The following is a 15,118-nucleotide window of genomic DNA, read 5'->3' on the forward strand; positions in this document are numbered from 1 at the left end:
TGGCTGCACTCCAGCCACAATTCCAGCTCTTAGCTTCGGATAGCTCCTTCCCTAGTGTTGTCTGACCCTGCGAGGGCTAGCAGGGGAGGCCACTCCTGACCACAACATTATTAGAGATTCAGTTGAAGGCTATATACTAAAATTGTACCACAAATTTACTTCTAAATCTAAATCTCTGCACTCGCTATCCACTACACTAGTTTAACACTTGTCTTTGGTTGTGAGGTGGGTGTGAATCCAGCTCACGCTGTGCTGTCACGTTCCTCTCTTTCCTGCATTGCTCCGTGACAGTTCTACTGCACTAGCTTTCTAGGGCATGATGCACTACACTCTGGACGCCTTCCAACTGTTTTTTGTAGAGGAGAGTGGGGGGCCCAGCCTCCTGCAGTATTTTATTGCTATTTCAGACAGGTACGGGGGAAGATACAGAGGAGAGTGAAGGCAGGAGGAGGATGTGCAGGGCTCACACCCTGCAGTCGCAGCACATGGACGCTTTCCCAAGCAAACACTATCCTCCAGGGACTGGACCACCGGGGCACCTCCAGGACACGCACTGACTATGAGTCTGGCGTATCTCTGTCCTCCATTTGGGGAGGGCCAGGCTGGGATGCTTGGTCCTCTTTTGCCCTCGGGAGAGGGCACGGTAATGGCTGTCCTGCTATACCTGCTGCACTTTGAACAAACATGAAGCTGCACTTTGGCTTTAGTACAACTCAGCGTCTGGACTGCTCCCTCCCTTGCCTTTTGTCCCACTTACCAAGGGCCAGTGGGGATATAGCATCACATTTATACACTTGTTTCTATATGCTTTGTCATCTTTTAAAGTACATGCAAGCATCCTCTCTCCACATTGGACTGGTTCCAGTTCTCACACTGGGCTGCTTCCTTCACTACTCCCTTTGCCCTGCTGTTGGACTTCAGGGAGGGAATGATCTTTGACACCACAATATGGCTAGCTCTTGTACATATCAGCCCTGTCAGGTGAAAACCTCACAACCCCAATTTTGGTGATTTTCATGTTTTAGCATCAATTGAAGGACTACATGCTTCTCTATGGGTTGAGAAAACTCTATATGAAACCTTTTTTTGGATAAACTAAAAAATACATTGTCAGCAAGCCAAAAACAAGGCTTTTCTTAGTTCCTGAAAAGTTGACATTTTGGAGATACAAGGTTTTCATCCAACAACAGCATGGTTTGTTCAAATTTAACACTTTGGCTTTTGGTCTTTCCACACTCCATGCTGAAGACTAAAGGTGATGGAGCTTTCTCCACCAGGACCATTGGCTCTGGAGTGACCTGCCAACAGTGTCCTCCCTTAAAACACTTTTTAAAACTTTAGGCTTGCTTTTACTTGAACTGTCTGTATTCTATTTTAATTCTTGTTTTAATGAATTATTTCTGTGCAATTGCTGTTTAGTACTTAATTCTTTTTTTTCTGACTTGCCACCACTGACATATCACATCTAGGCCAATTTTGTGTTTAGATAATGTCAGCTTGTTAGCTAGCTAACCATAGTATCTGGTCAGCTAACTGTCAAGGTTTTGTTGGAAACAGATTTGTGCAGTAGCTAACGTTACATGGTCGGTAGCTCGTAAATACTAAAAGTTGTTATTTTTATATTATCAAGTTGCTTTGCTAAATTGCTAGTTAGCTAACAAAGTAAAAAAACAACTGTTTGTTCAACTGGGCTGACTCTTCTCAAGCTACAACTAGTGGAGGAGGGTTGCGAAAGAGGGAAAACAGTCAATTCCTCAACTCCAACAAGCTTGAAAGTCAAAACTTTTTTGACCAATGATTTTTTGTCTGTGTACATAAAATAGATAACTGGTCAATAGGCATACCACTTGGACTGGAAAAATTTCCATCTTAATAGGTCATTTAGTCTCATCTTCAGTTTTAAATCTTATTTACAAGTGCAGCACTTCAAAAAGGACCAGGCGTGTAGTCTGCCTGGATACTACCTCCACAGTGTGAATTTATTCACTTAAAGATGATACTACTGAGCATGGATTGGATAGGTATGGTGGACATGGAGCATGAAAAGATTAATTCATGACAAGGTAAATAATGGAATATTAATGCTAAATTATTCAGATTTCTTAATTTGAGTGAAGTAGCTTTAGGCTTTTCCCTCACAAAAGAGTTACCAAAGCCTTTTGGGTGCCGCATACACAGCAGTCTGAAATGTGGCTTACTATGGATCGATCTAGTCGAGTCGATTCCAGCGACGCCCACAATTGGAATCAGTCAGAATCAGCTCCAGAAATTTGGGAGCTACGACTCTTGGTAGTAGAAGAGCTACAGTTTACTGTCACAGTAACCCACATTTGAAAACAAATCTGCCATAGCAGACTATTCATTTTTACTTAGAACGTTATTGAATGCATCTACAGCCACACCACAACAACCTTTTACCGTATCTCTTTTTTTCTACAGTCAAACACCAAGCTAGTCAACCAGTTAACCAGCCGGTTAGCTAGCTAGCCAGCTAATTGGTCAATAATTCTATTAATACACAAATCCCTGAGTCAGCCAGTCAACCAGGCAGTCACTCAGTCAGCCAGCTAATCAGTCACCCAGTTAGCCTTTCAGCCAGTCAGTCTGCCTGTCTCTCTGCCTGTCTGCTTACTGCATGAAGCCATGAATCTGTGAAGCCTTTACGCATTGCAGCAGTGCAAGCCCTGTCAGAACGATAGAGAACAGAGCAGAGCAGGACACACCTCCCTCTGTCTACTTAGAGGACTTCAGAGGTCCTCTATGGGTTGATGGACACACACACACACACACACACACACACACACACACGCACACACACACACAAATATACACACACTCAAACAATCACATGCAATCCCTCTGCCCTTTCCTCTCCCTCCCTCCGTCTCTCTCTTCTCCCCCCGCTTCTTTCTCCCTCTCGGGGGATCTCAGAGTGCAGCAGGGATGATGGACAGCAGACTAATATCCAAAGCTAACGACTCCTCCCCTCTGACTCCAACAGAATAGGCTGACAGAGGCCACTGTGCCCTTCAGACAGAGGAATATGACCCACTACAGTATAGAGGAAATGGTGGTGTTGATACGTCCTATGGGCAAAAGCATATGAGCACCAGGACAGAGAGTTCAACGTAGTCTTTTTTATTTTTTCCTGTTAACTCATTAACATTGTAATATGGACTTTAAAAGATGAATACTGTGCTTCCCATAGATCGTGTGATTTGAATCTTAATGTACTGTACAATAGGAGAGCCATGTCTAAATTTCAGAGACAACACAGGACCAACCACTTTACAGTGTACTGATTCAGCACAAAAGCTGTTCCAGTAACAGGTTTATACTTCTCAAAATATCTGCAGAGGCTCAAATGGTTGTTTGTTCCCAGTGCGATGAAAATGGATTTGTGCCTGTCTGCTTAGTATAGACATTGGCTGTGCATATGTAGTAGTAGGTAGTACTAGTACTACTGCAATAGAGCCTCACACCTCAGAAATCCAAACTGAAAGGTCTACTGAACGCAAGTATAGTGCACAAATATATGCAAATGACACGAAAGCAATAGGAAAACGCATCCCGTTAATTCACGCCTTTAGACCAAGAAACACATAAGTCTCTTTTGAATTTTCAGATGAGTGAAGTTTCCAAATCTCATCATCTACATTGTGTGAGTTGCAGTGTTGTGGATCAGTGATGCAACTGCAAGTGGATCAGACTGGTTCTTTGTCAAACCATTATGCATGATCATTTTAGCTGCCTTTGCCAACAGACGGGATATGATGTAAGTATCCTTTGTGCTGTTTTGGGGGAAGTACCTAAGTATAAACCTGGCTTAGATTAGAAAAAGGATGAGAACAGGTATGTCATTAGATTTATCAAGTAGGCACCTCCCATTACAGATGTTTGGTTGAATTAGACCCACACTAACCAGATCTATACTATCCTGTATCTACACTTAGGCTCACACTCAGTTCAAAACATGACACCAAAATATTTCTAACCCTGCTGTTGGTCTCCACATCAACAGGCTAATGGGACGGCTGACCCTGCTGGCTTGGAAACAGCCCGCTCAGCAGTTCATAAACCAAATTGTATCAACAACCATAGGCTTCATTGTGCATTCATCTTTCCACCTACATTGTCAGCCCTGGTCTCATAGATTTTTGTGACATGAGCACAATGTCTCAAAATGCGAATATTGTGCTTCGTGCATGAAAGTGAGAGAAATACGTGGAGAGAATTACATGGAGGAGACACGACTACAAACAGGCAGTAGTTTGACACTGAAATAGCATGGTGGAAAGTAGAAGAGCAGAAGTCTGGAGGTGGTGATGGGCAGATACATCTACCTTCTACTCTGACAACCTGGGTTCTATTACAAACTCATGCAAAGAAGTTTTCTAATGTGAGTGGTAACGTTTTTCTTATTTAACCATGACCAAAACCCTAACCCTAACCTTAACCAAAGCTGCTTTACTTGACTAAACCTAACCATTAGCTAACCTTTTCATATGACAAACACTTCAAAATGATGTGTCCAATTCTTGCTACACGTAATCCTTTCGTGTTGGAGGAACGTAATCTTCATATTATTTGCGTCCACAATACATATTCTGTGTTTCAGAGTTGGTGCTCATTTCTCAAAATGTTCTGGCACTGTGTTGACCTTTGTTGATGCTGACTGGTCAGGCTGCCAAGGCCCTCCACGTGGCCTGAGGAGACACTTCAGTACCTTGTACAGCAAAAGTATAGGCAAACCTGGTGAGGTAACCAGTATCATCTGTCACGGCTGCTTCAGGTTTGGAGATGAGACCTGCCTGCCTCACATTCTGTCAATCTACTTATAGGTTGGATGTAAGCCTGACAGTGTAGCCTCAGCCTCAGAGCTGGAAGCTCTCCACCAGAAGCCAATTAAGTGAAAGCACGCAAGACCCAGTGGCCTAATGGATAAGGCATCAGCCTCCGGAGCTGGAGATTGTGGGTTCGAGTCCCACCTGGGTTAACGTTCTGTACGTTTGCCTCCCTGCGAGGCAAACAAAGGAAATCTATGTATGCGGATGATGCAATTCTGTAGTGTTAGGACCAAAGCTATGAGGTGGTGTTACTGGTCCTGCAACTGTGCTCTTGTGTGTTTCTTCAAGCCCTGCCTCACAACTGATGACATCACTGCCACTCCTATCACCCCCACAAATATTAGTAGTGGTTTGTTTTCAAAACTGTGTCTTTGGTGTCTTTGGTGGTTTGTTTCCAATCCCAAGCGTCCTGTTAGCTTTATACCTTCAATGATATAAAGGTATGTGTGTGTGTGATTAAAGGTATTTCAACTGCACATCAGACCTCACAGGATGTTTTTGGATGCATATGCCTACGTGGTTTATCTTCAGAATACGCTTTGCCTGGGTATTTCAAGGTATTTCAGATGTCCAAACAATGACCTGCTTCAAACCGCCTCCGTCCCCATGGGATTTAGATGATGCTCTGCTGGCTAGGATATCACAGAGCATGGTATTCAATACTGAGTTATATATCTATATATATCCTATTGCATTGTCTTGTTAGTTGATACTTCATCAGTCAGAGGTGATATAGGCAGGGGGTGAAGGGGGACGGCACAACCGTCCCTTTGTCAGCACAACTTGTGTCCCTCTTTAGTAACTATCGATTGGTGGAGAAACAAAAAGAGAGAGAACACAAACATTACCTGCCCACCACCTGTCACGTTATATTTGACTAAATCCTCCATGGTGTACAGAGGTGACCTAACAATGATAAATGAGAGAGACTGCAACAATGAGCCTCATACATGAATCATGCGCTTGCACAGATTTAATCCTATAACGTAGGAGGATAACTCAAAGACGTTTAGGAGAGATTTCAGGACGCGTTTACATATATCTGCAGCACCGAGGATCTAAAAAGTCTCTTTTTATTTTCTGTTCATGGGAAAAGAAGATTAAAAAGACTAAAATAGAATTATCATTAACAATGTAAACACACAGATATACCATGCAAATGCAAGCACAAAACTTTAGAATGAATGCAAGAAGAGAATGTACAGTATGAGAGTTTCATGAATGAAGGGTGGTGTGTGTGTGTGTGTGTGTGTGAGTGCATGTCAGAAGCAGAGTGCCATAATGGGGTAAATTATACCTCAGGCTCACCACCACTAGGTCTGATATTACAGCTCTAGCAGCAGGTAACTATGAATGAATGCACTCATAGGGAATGCTCGCAGGATTTTAAAAAGCCATTCACCGAGGATCTACTGTTGCAGCCATCTAAATTGCTCCGGGTATTTTGCCTTTTGCTATGTGCTGCCTCAAGAAATAGCACAGAGGCACTAACTTGCTGTTGTGTGACATAATCTACCTTTCATTTGACTGCAACTGTGTGTAGCAATGGCAGACATCCAACACCCATGCTGTACTGTATTGCTGTAACAGTTCCTCTTTGTGGTGGAGCAACAGTAGAAGAGAGTTTACCCACGTTTTTAGGCATAATGATGACGACATAAATTCATACTATAGTACGTAATATGAGGAGTCTTCTAAGGAAAAAAGCATAATTAATGCCTCTCTGAAAGTATAACTGATTTGAATTGAAGACTTGCCTTATGGTGATCACTGACTGGAGGTCATAGTTTACCCACCTTTTTATTTACGACTACATCACTGGTCCATTCTGTATGTAGCAAAGCTGTTTATCTAAAATACACATAACTGAATTAATCTGTATATTGATAGTTCTGATATATAGGCAGAGAGCAAAAGGTGCACCATACATTTTTTTTCACATGTTGTAGCTCCAAGACGTAACGCTTTTTCATGGTTCCTGTAAATAATCCTTATTTTCCAATGGAAGCCCATGTATTAGTATGTTATCACAGAATATGTCTTGAACAGGTTCCATGGACCTAGGGTCATGAAATTTACTTCGCAATTTACACAAAATTAACACTGAGACAGCCAATTAACATCAAGACGGGACTTTTGGTGAGAGCAAGAAAAACAGCAAAACCGCAGCAATATTTTCATACGACAGCAGTGCTATGTTAATTTGACCTTTGGAAATGGCATGCAGTCCCCGTGGAGCACCGCCATACATATTTTAGTATAAAATGTTCATACGGTTTTCAGAAGGCATTCATTGTAATTGTTTGTTTATTTTTCAATGTCATGCATCTGAAGTCTGCATGGGATTATTAAGATGACGTGGCAATCATCAAGTGAAAGGTATAAGGAAATACAATTAGAGGCATTTGGATATGGACAGTAACCTAAGGTCTATTTTACAAGGCACATGATTAACATGATTTAACCCCAACATGGAAGCAAATAAAGACCCATAATCTATAGCATTTTTGCCTCATACTCATCCTTGATGTGAAACCTACATTACAACGTAGATGAGTCAACAGCAAAAAAGGCTAACTTTAGCCTACTGTTGCAATATTTACACTTCTGACCTTAAAACTAAGAGACTCCACATCAGTGACAGAGCATCAAACAACATAAATGATGATCTATGATCTGTGGAACTATGATGAACTATGATCTGGGGATGCCAGCGATGGTGGGCATTAAGAGGACAACCACAGAGCCTTTGCTGGGTGTATGTGCGTGTGTGTGTGTGTGTGTGTGTGTGTGTGTGTGTGTGTGGGAGCACACGTGTGAGCATGCGTGTGTTGCTGTTGAGGGTTTCTAGGCTGTAAACAAGGTGATGGATGTGTGTGTCACAGTGTGTCGACTGGACACAGCCTCCTGTGTCTTGATTAATGGATGGGACATACAGCAGTTCAAGTTCCCCCTGGCTCTCTGTGTGCTCTCTGCCTGCACCACCACCAGCCGTATGTGTGTGCAAGTATAGCAATATTGCTGGGAATTCACAAGCAAGGACGTTCAGCCAGTTGTAGCAACAGGAAAAAAAAGCTTATGTTAGAGTTGTAGGTTTGGGCTGGGGTTAGAATTAGAGTTAGGTTAAACTGGTGATGCCTGAGTCCCTCGTTCTTTTTATTCAGTCCTTTTTATTAGGGGTGAGAGAAAGAGAATGTAAGGGAGAAACAGAGAAAAAGAGAGAGAAGCAGTGGGGCGCACACAGCATGCCAAGCCAGCCAAGATGCAGTCACCCTTACAAAGATTGTTACAGCGTGTGTGTGTGTGTGTGTGTATGAGAGGAAGATGCATGTGAATAGTTAATTCAGACCTTACTACTGACCATGTGTAATTGATGCCAAGTTACCGCCCTTTCACTCTCTGTTGCCTTGCTTGCTCATGTATATTAAATAGTACAATCTCTTTCTCTAGACATATAGAGTATACACACACCTCTTTCTTTAGACATATAGGGTATACACACACCTCTTTCTCTAGACATATAGGGTATACATACACCTCTTTCTCTAGACATATAGGGTATACACACCTCTTTCTTTAGACATATAGGGTATACACACACCTCTTTCTTTAGACATATAGGGTATACATACACCTCTTTCTCTAGACATATAGGGTATATACACACCTCTTTCTTTAGACATATAGGGTATACACACACCTTTCTCTAGACATATAGGGTATACACACACCTCTTTCTTTAGACATATAGGGTATACATACACCTCTTTCTCTAGACATATAGGGTATATACACACCTCTTTCTTTAGACATATAGGGTATACACACACACACACCTCTTTCTCTATACATATAGGGTATACACACACCTTTCGTAGACATATAGAGTATACACACACACACACACACACACACACACACACACACACACACACACACACACACCTCTTTCTTTATACACACCGGTCAGTGGATGATTGGTGGTTGAGATTGATGGTTCACATTTAACCACAGGGAAGCTAAAATTTTATTTTCTCTAACATTTCCCCATTAAATCTATAAATACCATTCCCAGGATTCCAGGATACCATTCCCTTTCAGGCCCCATCATCAAATCTCTCCCATGTTATGCCCAGTTGGTGATAAGTTCAAATGTAACAAGGTAGGAACGATGGGCAGGTGTACTGTTGTCTTCCCAAAATTACTCTGAAGCCAGTTAAAGCGGCACTTGGCAGGATTTTTATGAAAAAATCCAGCCGTTTTATTAGCCTAAATCACAAAGTGAGACTCAGTAGAGAAGAGTGTCCCATCCACACTAGTTGAGACCCTGTATTCTCACCATTTGGCCATTTGGACCTGCTAACATGCAAAGTTGCCTATTGCAGCTTTAACAACAGGGGATGCATTTATTTATTAGTACAAACAAGGGGGGGCTGTCATTCCACGCCAAGTGATTTCATCCTCACATCATCACGTATTTGGTGTGCATTAACGAGTTGCCAACCCTCCAAAACAAATCTTTTATATTGATTTCAATGGAGAGCTGTAGCGTCATATTATCTAAGTGCTGGTGCCGAGTCTTTTCCACCCTGCCAAGAAAACATTTTTGAAGGAAACATGAGACAACTAACATTACACCACTACAGCTACCCAGTCTGTCAGCTCAAGGGGCTTTATTTTACTTGCCAGAAATATATACATCTAGCCTCTGAGATTTGTATACATTCATTGACTGATTCATTGTATCCCCTGCGATGCAAAATCTTGATTTTAAGAAGCCTGAGGACTGAGAGAATTTGAGACCGGACATAATCTGAAAGTTGACAAGCTATTGTTGAGCTATTATTTACACAATAACATTTATCTATTGACATAGTTATAGATATCTATGAAAAAAGCAAAACTGTCAGAATCAAACACTATAACAGAATAAAGGTAGAGATGGAGAATGAAAGCTTGAAGAGCATCTGCGGTTTCACAGGTACAGACACAATTAAAAGAGCTGTGAGGCGCGAAGCAGTAAGCACATCATGTCAGCGTTTATTCTCTGGAAACTGTTTTTGCCTCAGAGCAGGGCTCAATACAAAAAGTCGAAACTAAGTAGGCTATGCATCCCAAGTAGATTCTTTAGACAACATTTGAATCATGAAAGCACGAAAGGACCCTGAGGCTTTGAAGGCACATCTTAGGAGAATGCTGACTGGCCGTCTTTCTTGTATGCCGTCTTCTGTTATGATCAAAGACACCAGCATGAGGTAATGTACCAGCCAGATCAAAAGGTGCATAATGTGGGTTAGATGCTACATTCAAATCAGCCAGTAGGGACCTGTGAAGAACACGACGCAAGGAAAGTCAAGGACTCTTTAACTAACAAACAAGTGTGTTGTCTAGAGTTGTATTTTCTAACCCATTATTTAGCCAGGGAAAGTCTAGATTAATTCGCTTGCTCTTTCCCAGCAACACCCATGCTTCAAATTAATGAAGCTTTCAGCGCAAGTTCAATCAGGAAGACGATCTCTCTCGCATTCTCGCTCTCTCTCTTTGCACACCGGGTCTCTGGCTCACAAGTATCGTCATCCAATGAGCACCCTCGGTTATCTGCTCGGGCTTTCTGTCAGCCAATGATCTTGCTCTTTGGACGGTATTGAAGCTTGCCTACCTGATACGTGTCCTTGCTGTCATTTCAGCGTGTGCCACCGGCATCAAGGCCCCGTCTACGGCTCCTCTGGGGAAATCTCCAGAAGTTAATTAATTTATAGGGTTTTATCCACTATAAATTATTTCCTGCGACGGGCTCACCGCCAAAGCTCTTGTCTTACATATTTTAATAAACATCTGGTTTTCTGCATCACCTTTTGTGTCTTCCCTGACTTGAAATACATTTAGACGCATTCATACCCAAGAGCCAGGGTTGGGGTCAATTCATGAATGAACTCATTCCAATTCAACTGAGGAATTGGAATTTGAAAAACCTTCAGGAAACAGAATTGGAATTGAATTGGAATTTCAGGAAGCTGAATTTAATTCAGTGACATTCTGTGAAATTCCATGTTTTTTCTTACCCCATATCTGAGATCACCAGTTTTAGAAGTGGAATTTCATGGATTCAGTTCTGTTTTCTGTCATTCCAAGTCAATTCCAATTGTGTTTCCTTAGAGCTTGGTGCAATTCCAATTCCAACTCCAGGAATTGAATTGGACTTTACCATGCATTCTCAATTCAATTCACGAATGGCCCCAACCCTGCCAAGAGCTGCCCAGTACAACCACAGTCTTCCACTGTTGGCCACTGAGGTTCGGTGCCTTGCTCAAGGGCTCCTTGACATTAATTGTTGAGGGAGAGGAGAGTGTTACTAATTTTTTCCCCTAACCTCATTTTCCCAGCCGGTCTGGGGATTGGAACCAGCAGCCTTCCAGTAATAATAATGATTCAAACCAGTGCCATATGTGTTCCTAGTACCAATAGCTGCTCCCTGGGGGAGTTTTGCATAACAATATCCCCATAATGGCTGCTGGACAGAGTGGACAGGTCAGAGTAAAGGTAAGAATTAAAATGCTAATTGGTGGGAATGTCAAAGGGTTTTCATTGTAATAATTACATGAAAGTTACTAATAAAAAGAAAAGCTGCTTCTTTTATTATCTTCACTAAATGTCAGATTGAAGTTGAGTAATCACTATATTATTACCCACCCCTCATCCATTGATTTGATGAGAAATGGTGGAAGTATGCCCACTATTTTGATTTTATCTAGTAAAAAGAACACCAACAACAACACCAACACGGTTTGGTTTCCTGATCATTTGCAGGAGAGGAAACTGACTGATCCTGGTTTTTGAATGGAAGAGAGGATGCAATCACCGGTTTTGGGGTGTAACAGAATAGAGTGGGGTAAGTTGTCACATGGGTAAGTTGTCTCAGTGGCTTTATTTCTGAAACGTATACTTCTTATAAAGGAATCCAAATAATTATACTTTGTGACACATAAAAACAAGGGTCAGCTATAAAGAATGGTTTTGTCGAGCTGTGTGCTCAGGGAAGGGACCGTTGTCAGGAATGCCTGGTTGAGGCATGTTGTCACATTGATTTCAGGGCATGTTGTCATAACATTGTTGTTGTTGTTGTTTTGGTTAGGCTTTATATTCATTCTTTTCTGAATAAATATGAGTTTGGTACTTGAACCCACAAACCTTTGGATTATGATTGTAGCAAAGTGGCCTCACTGCTGGATGACCCTCACATACAGCCACAGAGGGTAGATTAAGAAGCCACTTTACATCATAAAACATCAATGTATATATTACATGTATAGAAATTGTATCAGAATTTATGTTTGTCTGTGCGTCCCAGGATCCCAGGGACCGGTTATTTTACCTGGTGTGTGGTGGGTGTTGATTTCTGAGATGAAGTATGTTGTTTTCAATACAAGAGCATGTTTTTCATGTTATTACAGCATTTATACTTCAAAGGAAATGGAATTGAGTGTGAACACAGCATACTTATCTATGTGACAACATGCCCTGTCATGTGTGACAACATGCCCTGTCATGTTGTCACAAGTTGTCAAGTGGTATTTCATCAGTAATAACTTTTGCTTCCAGTAAATTATTCAAAATGTAAAAATGCTGTTTTTAGATACCTTAATCTAGCTAGAATATATATACGTATATATATATATATATATATATATATATATTGTATCTCAGTAAGGCACTGCTGAGAAATACACCAATGACTAAATAGTGTGACAACATGCCCTGGTCTCCCCTATAATGAGTAATGAGAAATACTGCTAATGATATTACTTTGGAAATGAGTAACAAGTAATGAGGAATTTATTATATTTTTGATTATCAATACCAACCTAAGAAAAACAGAGACGGAGGACAATTTGATTTGAACTGAATTGATATTTTAATGACATTATTGCTGATATCTTTTTCTTTTTGTGAATTCATAATTACTACAAGTCATCTGTTAAATGTTTGTAATATTACCTGACTTGATATACAATAGACAAATTGCAATAAAACGTATTTGAATTGGACAGAAACAGAGAGAGAGTGACAGATAGGCAGAGAGAGAGAGAGAGAGAGAGCACGTGTGATTGCCATCATCAGCATCATCTTAGGAGGAACGCGGTAGCCAACTGCAGTTCCCTCTCTCTCTCTCTCTCTCTCTCTCTCTCTCTCTCTCTCCCTCCCTCCCCCCCTCCCCGCATCCTCTCATCTCCTCCTGCAGGAACAGACTCTCTTCTTCCTCCCGCCGCTGCAGCCTGACTCTGACACAACCGGCATGTCTGCACACTGAGCGCCGCACCGTAAGCGAGAGAATCCCTCCGTTCAGAGCGACAACTTGATTTCCCTTTCCCTCCGCGTAAGGAAGGAGCAGAGGGAGGGCTTATAAACACGACCGACGAGGCTTTTTTGGAGCTGTAAAGACTATTGAGGAGGATCCGAAAAGGCAAAGGTAAATGATGCCGGATCAAACACTATACAACCAGAGACGAAGACGAGTGCTGCTGGTATTGGTGTGGTGGTTTTACTGTACGGGACGGGCGGGGGGGTCGGGGGGATGAGCGGTGCACTTGGTAAAGGATGCCGATCCCCATATATTTGCATATGCATACACTTTTAACAACATACTGTATATGTCATGTAGGCATCTGGAAGCCGCATGTGTGGAAAAAAAAAATCGCGTTTTTTGTAAAGCATTTATGTGCAATATAGGATGGAAATGTGCGCCAGTGTTACAAAAAAGATGCCACGTTAATGTATTTACATATGTGGGTTCAGAAATACAGGAGACATATGGAGTATACGGGACTAGGGGGGAAGAAGGGGGGAGGGGGGGGGCAGAGGAGTTGCCCACTTGTATTTGTGCTATAAAGAAAAATGCTGCGTTGCACCACCACGAAACCCAAAAAGGAGGTGTGATGATGGTTAACTCGCTATAAGAGAAGCCCAGGGTTCATTTGAGGTAAAAATTCATGCTGGAGCTGGAGGATGCTGATGCTGATGCTGATGCTGCCGCTGCTACTGCTGCTGCTGCTGCTGCTGCAGATGATGGTGACGAGGAAGAAGAAAAAAAAAAGGGGGGGAGAAATGATTTAAACGGCGATCGGCTGGTGCACATTTCAAGTTAGGGAGCAGAGAGCGAGAGAGAGAGCGAGAGAGAGAGAGAGAGAGAGAGAGAGAGAGAGAGAGAGAGAGAGAGAGAGAGAGAGAGAGAGAGATGAACGTTACCCGATCATAATAAGCACACCAAGTTTTCACAAGGATTTCTCAGGTTTAGGCTATACACCTCTCCTGCAGTAGGGATGCTATAGTAATCCCATGATACATTTTTGTTGGATGCTGTAAAAAAAAAAAAAAGGAATATTATAGGAATGTTATAGTGATACCAAAGGAGATTAAGAAAATAGCCTATATTGTATGCCAAGGTCACTATAAACTCACTACTGACTTCTACAGAAACACTGACAACAAAGTCTCTCTAGGAATATTATAGGAATATTATAGTGATGCCTTAAGAAATTTAAAGAATAAAGTATGAAAAGCTATTGAGTATCACACAACACCCTATAGGAATATCATAGGAATATTATAGTGATACCATAGGAGATTTAAAAAAAAAAAAAATACCATAAAGTACCATAAGGTTACTATAAACTCACTATTGAGCACCACAGACACACTATAAGTCCTTGTAGGAATATTATAGGAATATTAAATATTAGAAGATTCCAAAGAAAATACCACAAGGTCACAGTACACTCACCATTGAGAACCACAGACACACTGTAAGTCCCCTTTGGAAACAGCATATCTCTTCACATGGGATATCCCATGAGTACCATCTTTAAATAATAATTATAATAATTCCCCTTTGTCTTCAGTGCAAAGTAACCCCAGATGCCTGCTGTACAGCCCATGCAATGCTCTTGGAGATTGTTGACGTAATGTTCCCTGCTGACGCAAAAAAAAAAAAAAACAAGCCTCTACTCGCTCATCTTTGACCCTTTTTTTTTTTTTTTCTTCCTCTGTCCTTTTATTCTGCGAGTTATTTCCATGAGAATACATCATAGGCAGCCAGGCAGCGTCAGCATAAACCCGCACAAGGTGATGAATCGTGGCTGTAAAATTGAGGACACAGGTGCCTCGACACGACGGGTAAACCTTAACCCAGTTTACCTGCCTTCTACTTACTTGCGGGAATTGAGTTGACCCGCCTTTGGAGGCTGACAGAGGATTCATAGTAGAGATCATGGAAA

General features: G+C 41.7%; 1 protein-coding gene and 1 non-coding gene across 2 annotated transcripts in view; both read left to right on the plus strand.

Moving 5' to 3' along the window:
* The first annotated feature begins 4,923 nt into the window (after window positions 1–4,923).
* On the plus strand, window positions 4,924–4,996 carry trnar-ccg (transfer RNA arginine (anticodon CCG)). The gene has a single exon. It is a non-coding gene; the product is annotated as a tRNA-Arg (tRNA).
* A 4,792-nt stretch (window positions 4,997–9,788) lies between these two features.
* cplx2a (complexin 2a) overlaps window positions 9,789–15,118 on the plus strand; it is a 32,421-nt gene continuing 27,091 nt past the window's right edge. Inside the window, exon 1 of the mRNA XM_078282616.1 lies at window positions 9,789–9,828. Coding sequence (XP_078138742.1) covers window positions 9,789–9,828 — 40 coding nt within the window. The remainder of the gene's footprint in view (window positions 9,829–15,118) is intronic.

The sequence above is a fragment of the Centroberyx gerrardi genome, chromosome 3 (genome assembly GCF_048128805.1).
Source record: "Centroberyx gerrardi isolate f3 chromosome 3, fCenGer3.hap1.cur.20231027, whole genome shotgun sequence".
NCBI classification, from domain to species: domain Eukaryota; kingdom Metazoa; phylum Chordata; class Actinopteri; order Beryciformes; family Berycidae; genus Centroberyx; species Centroberyx gerrardi.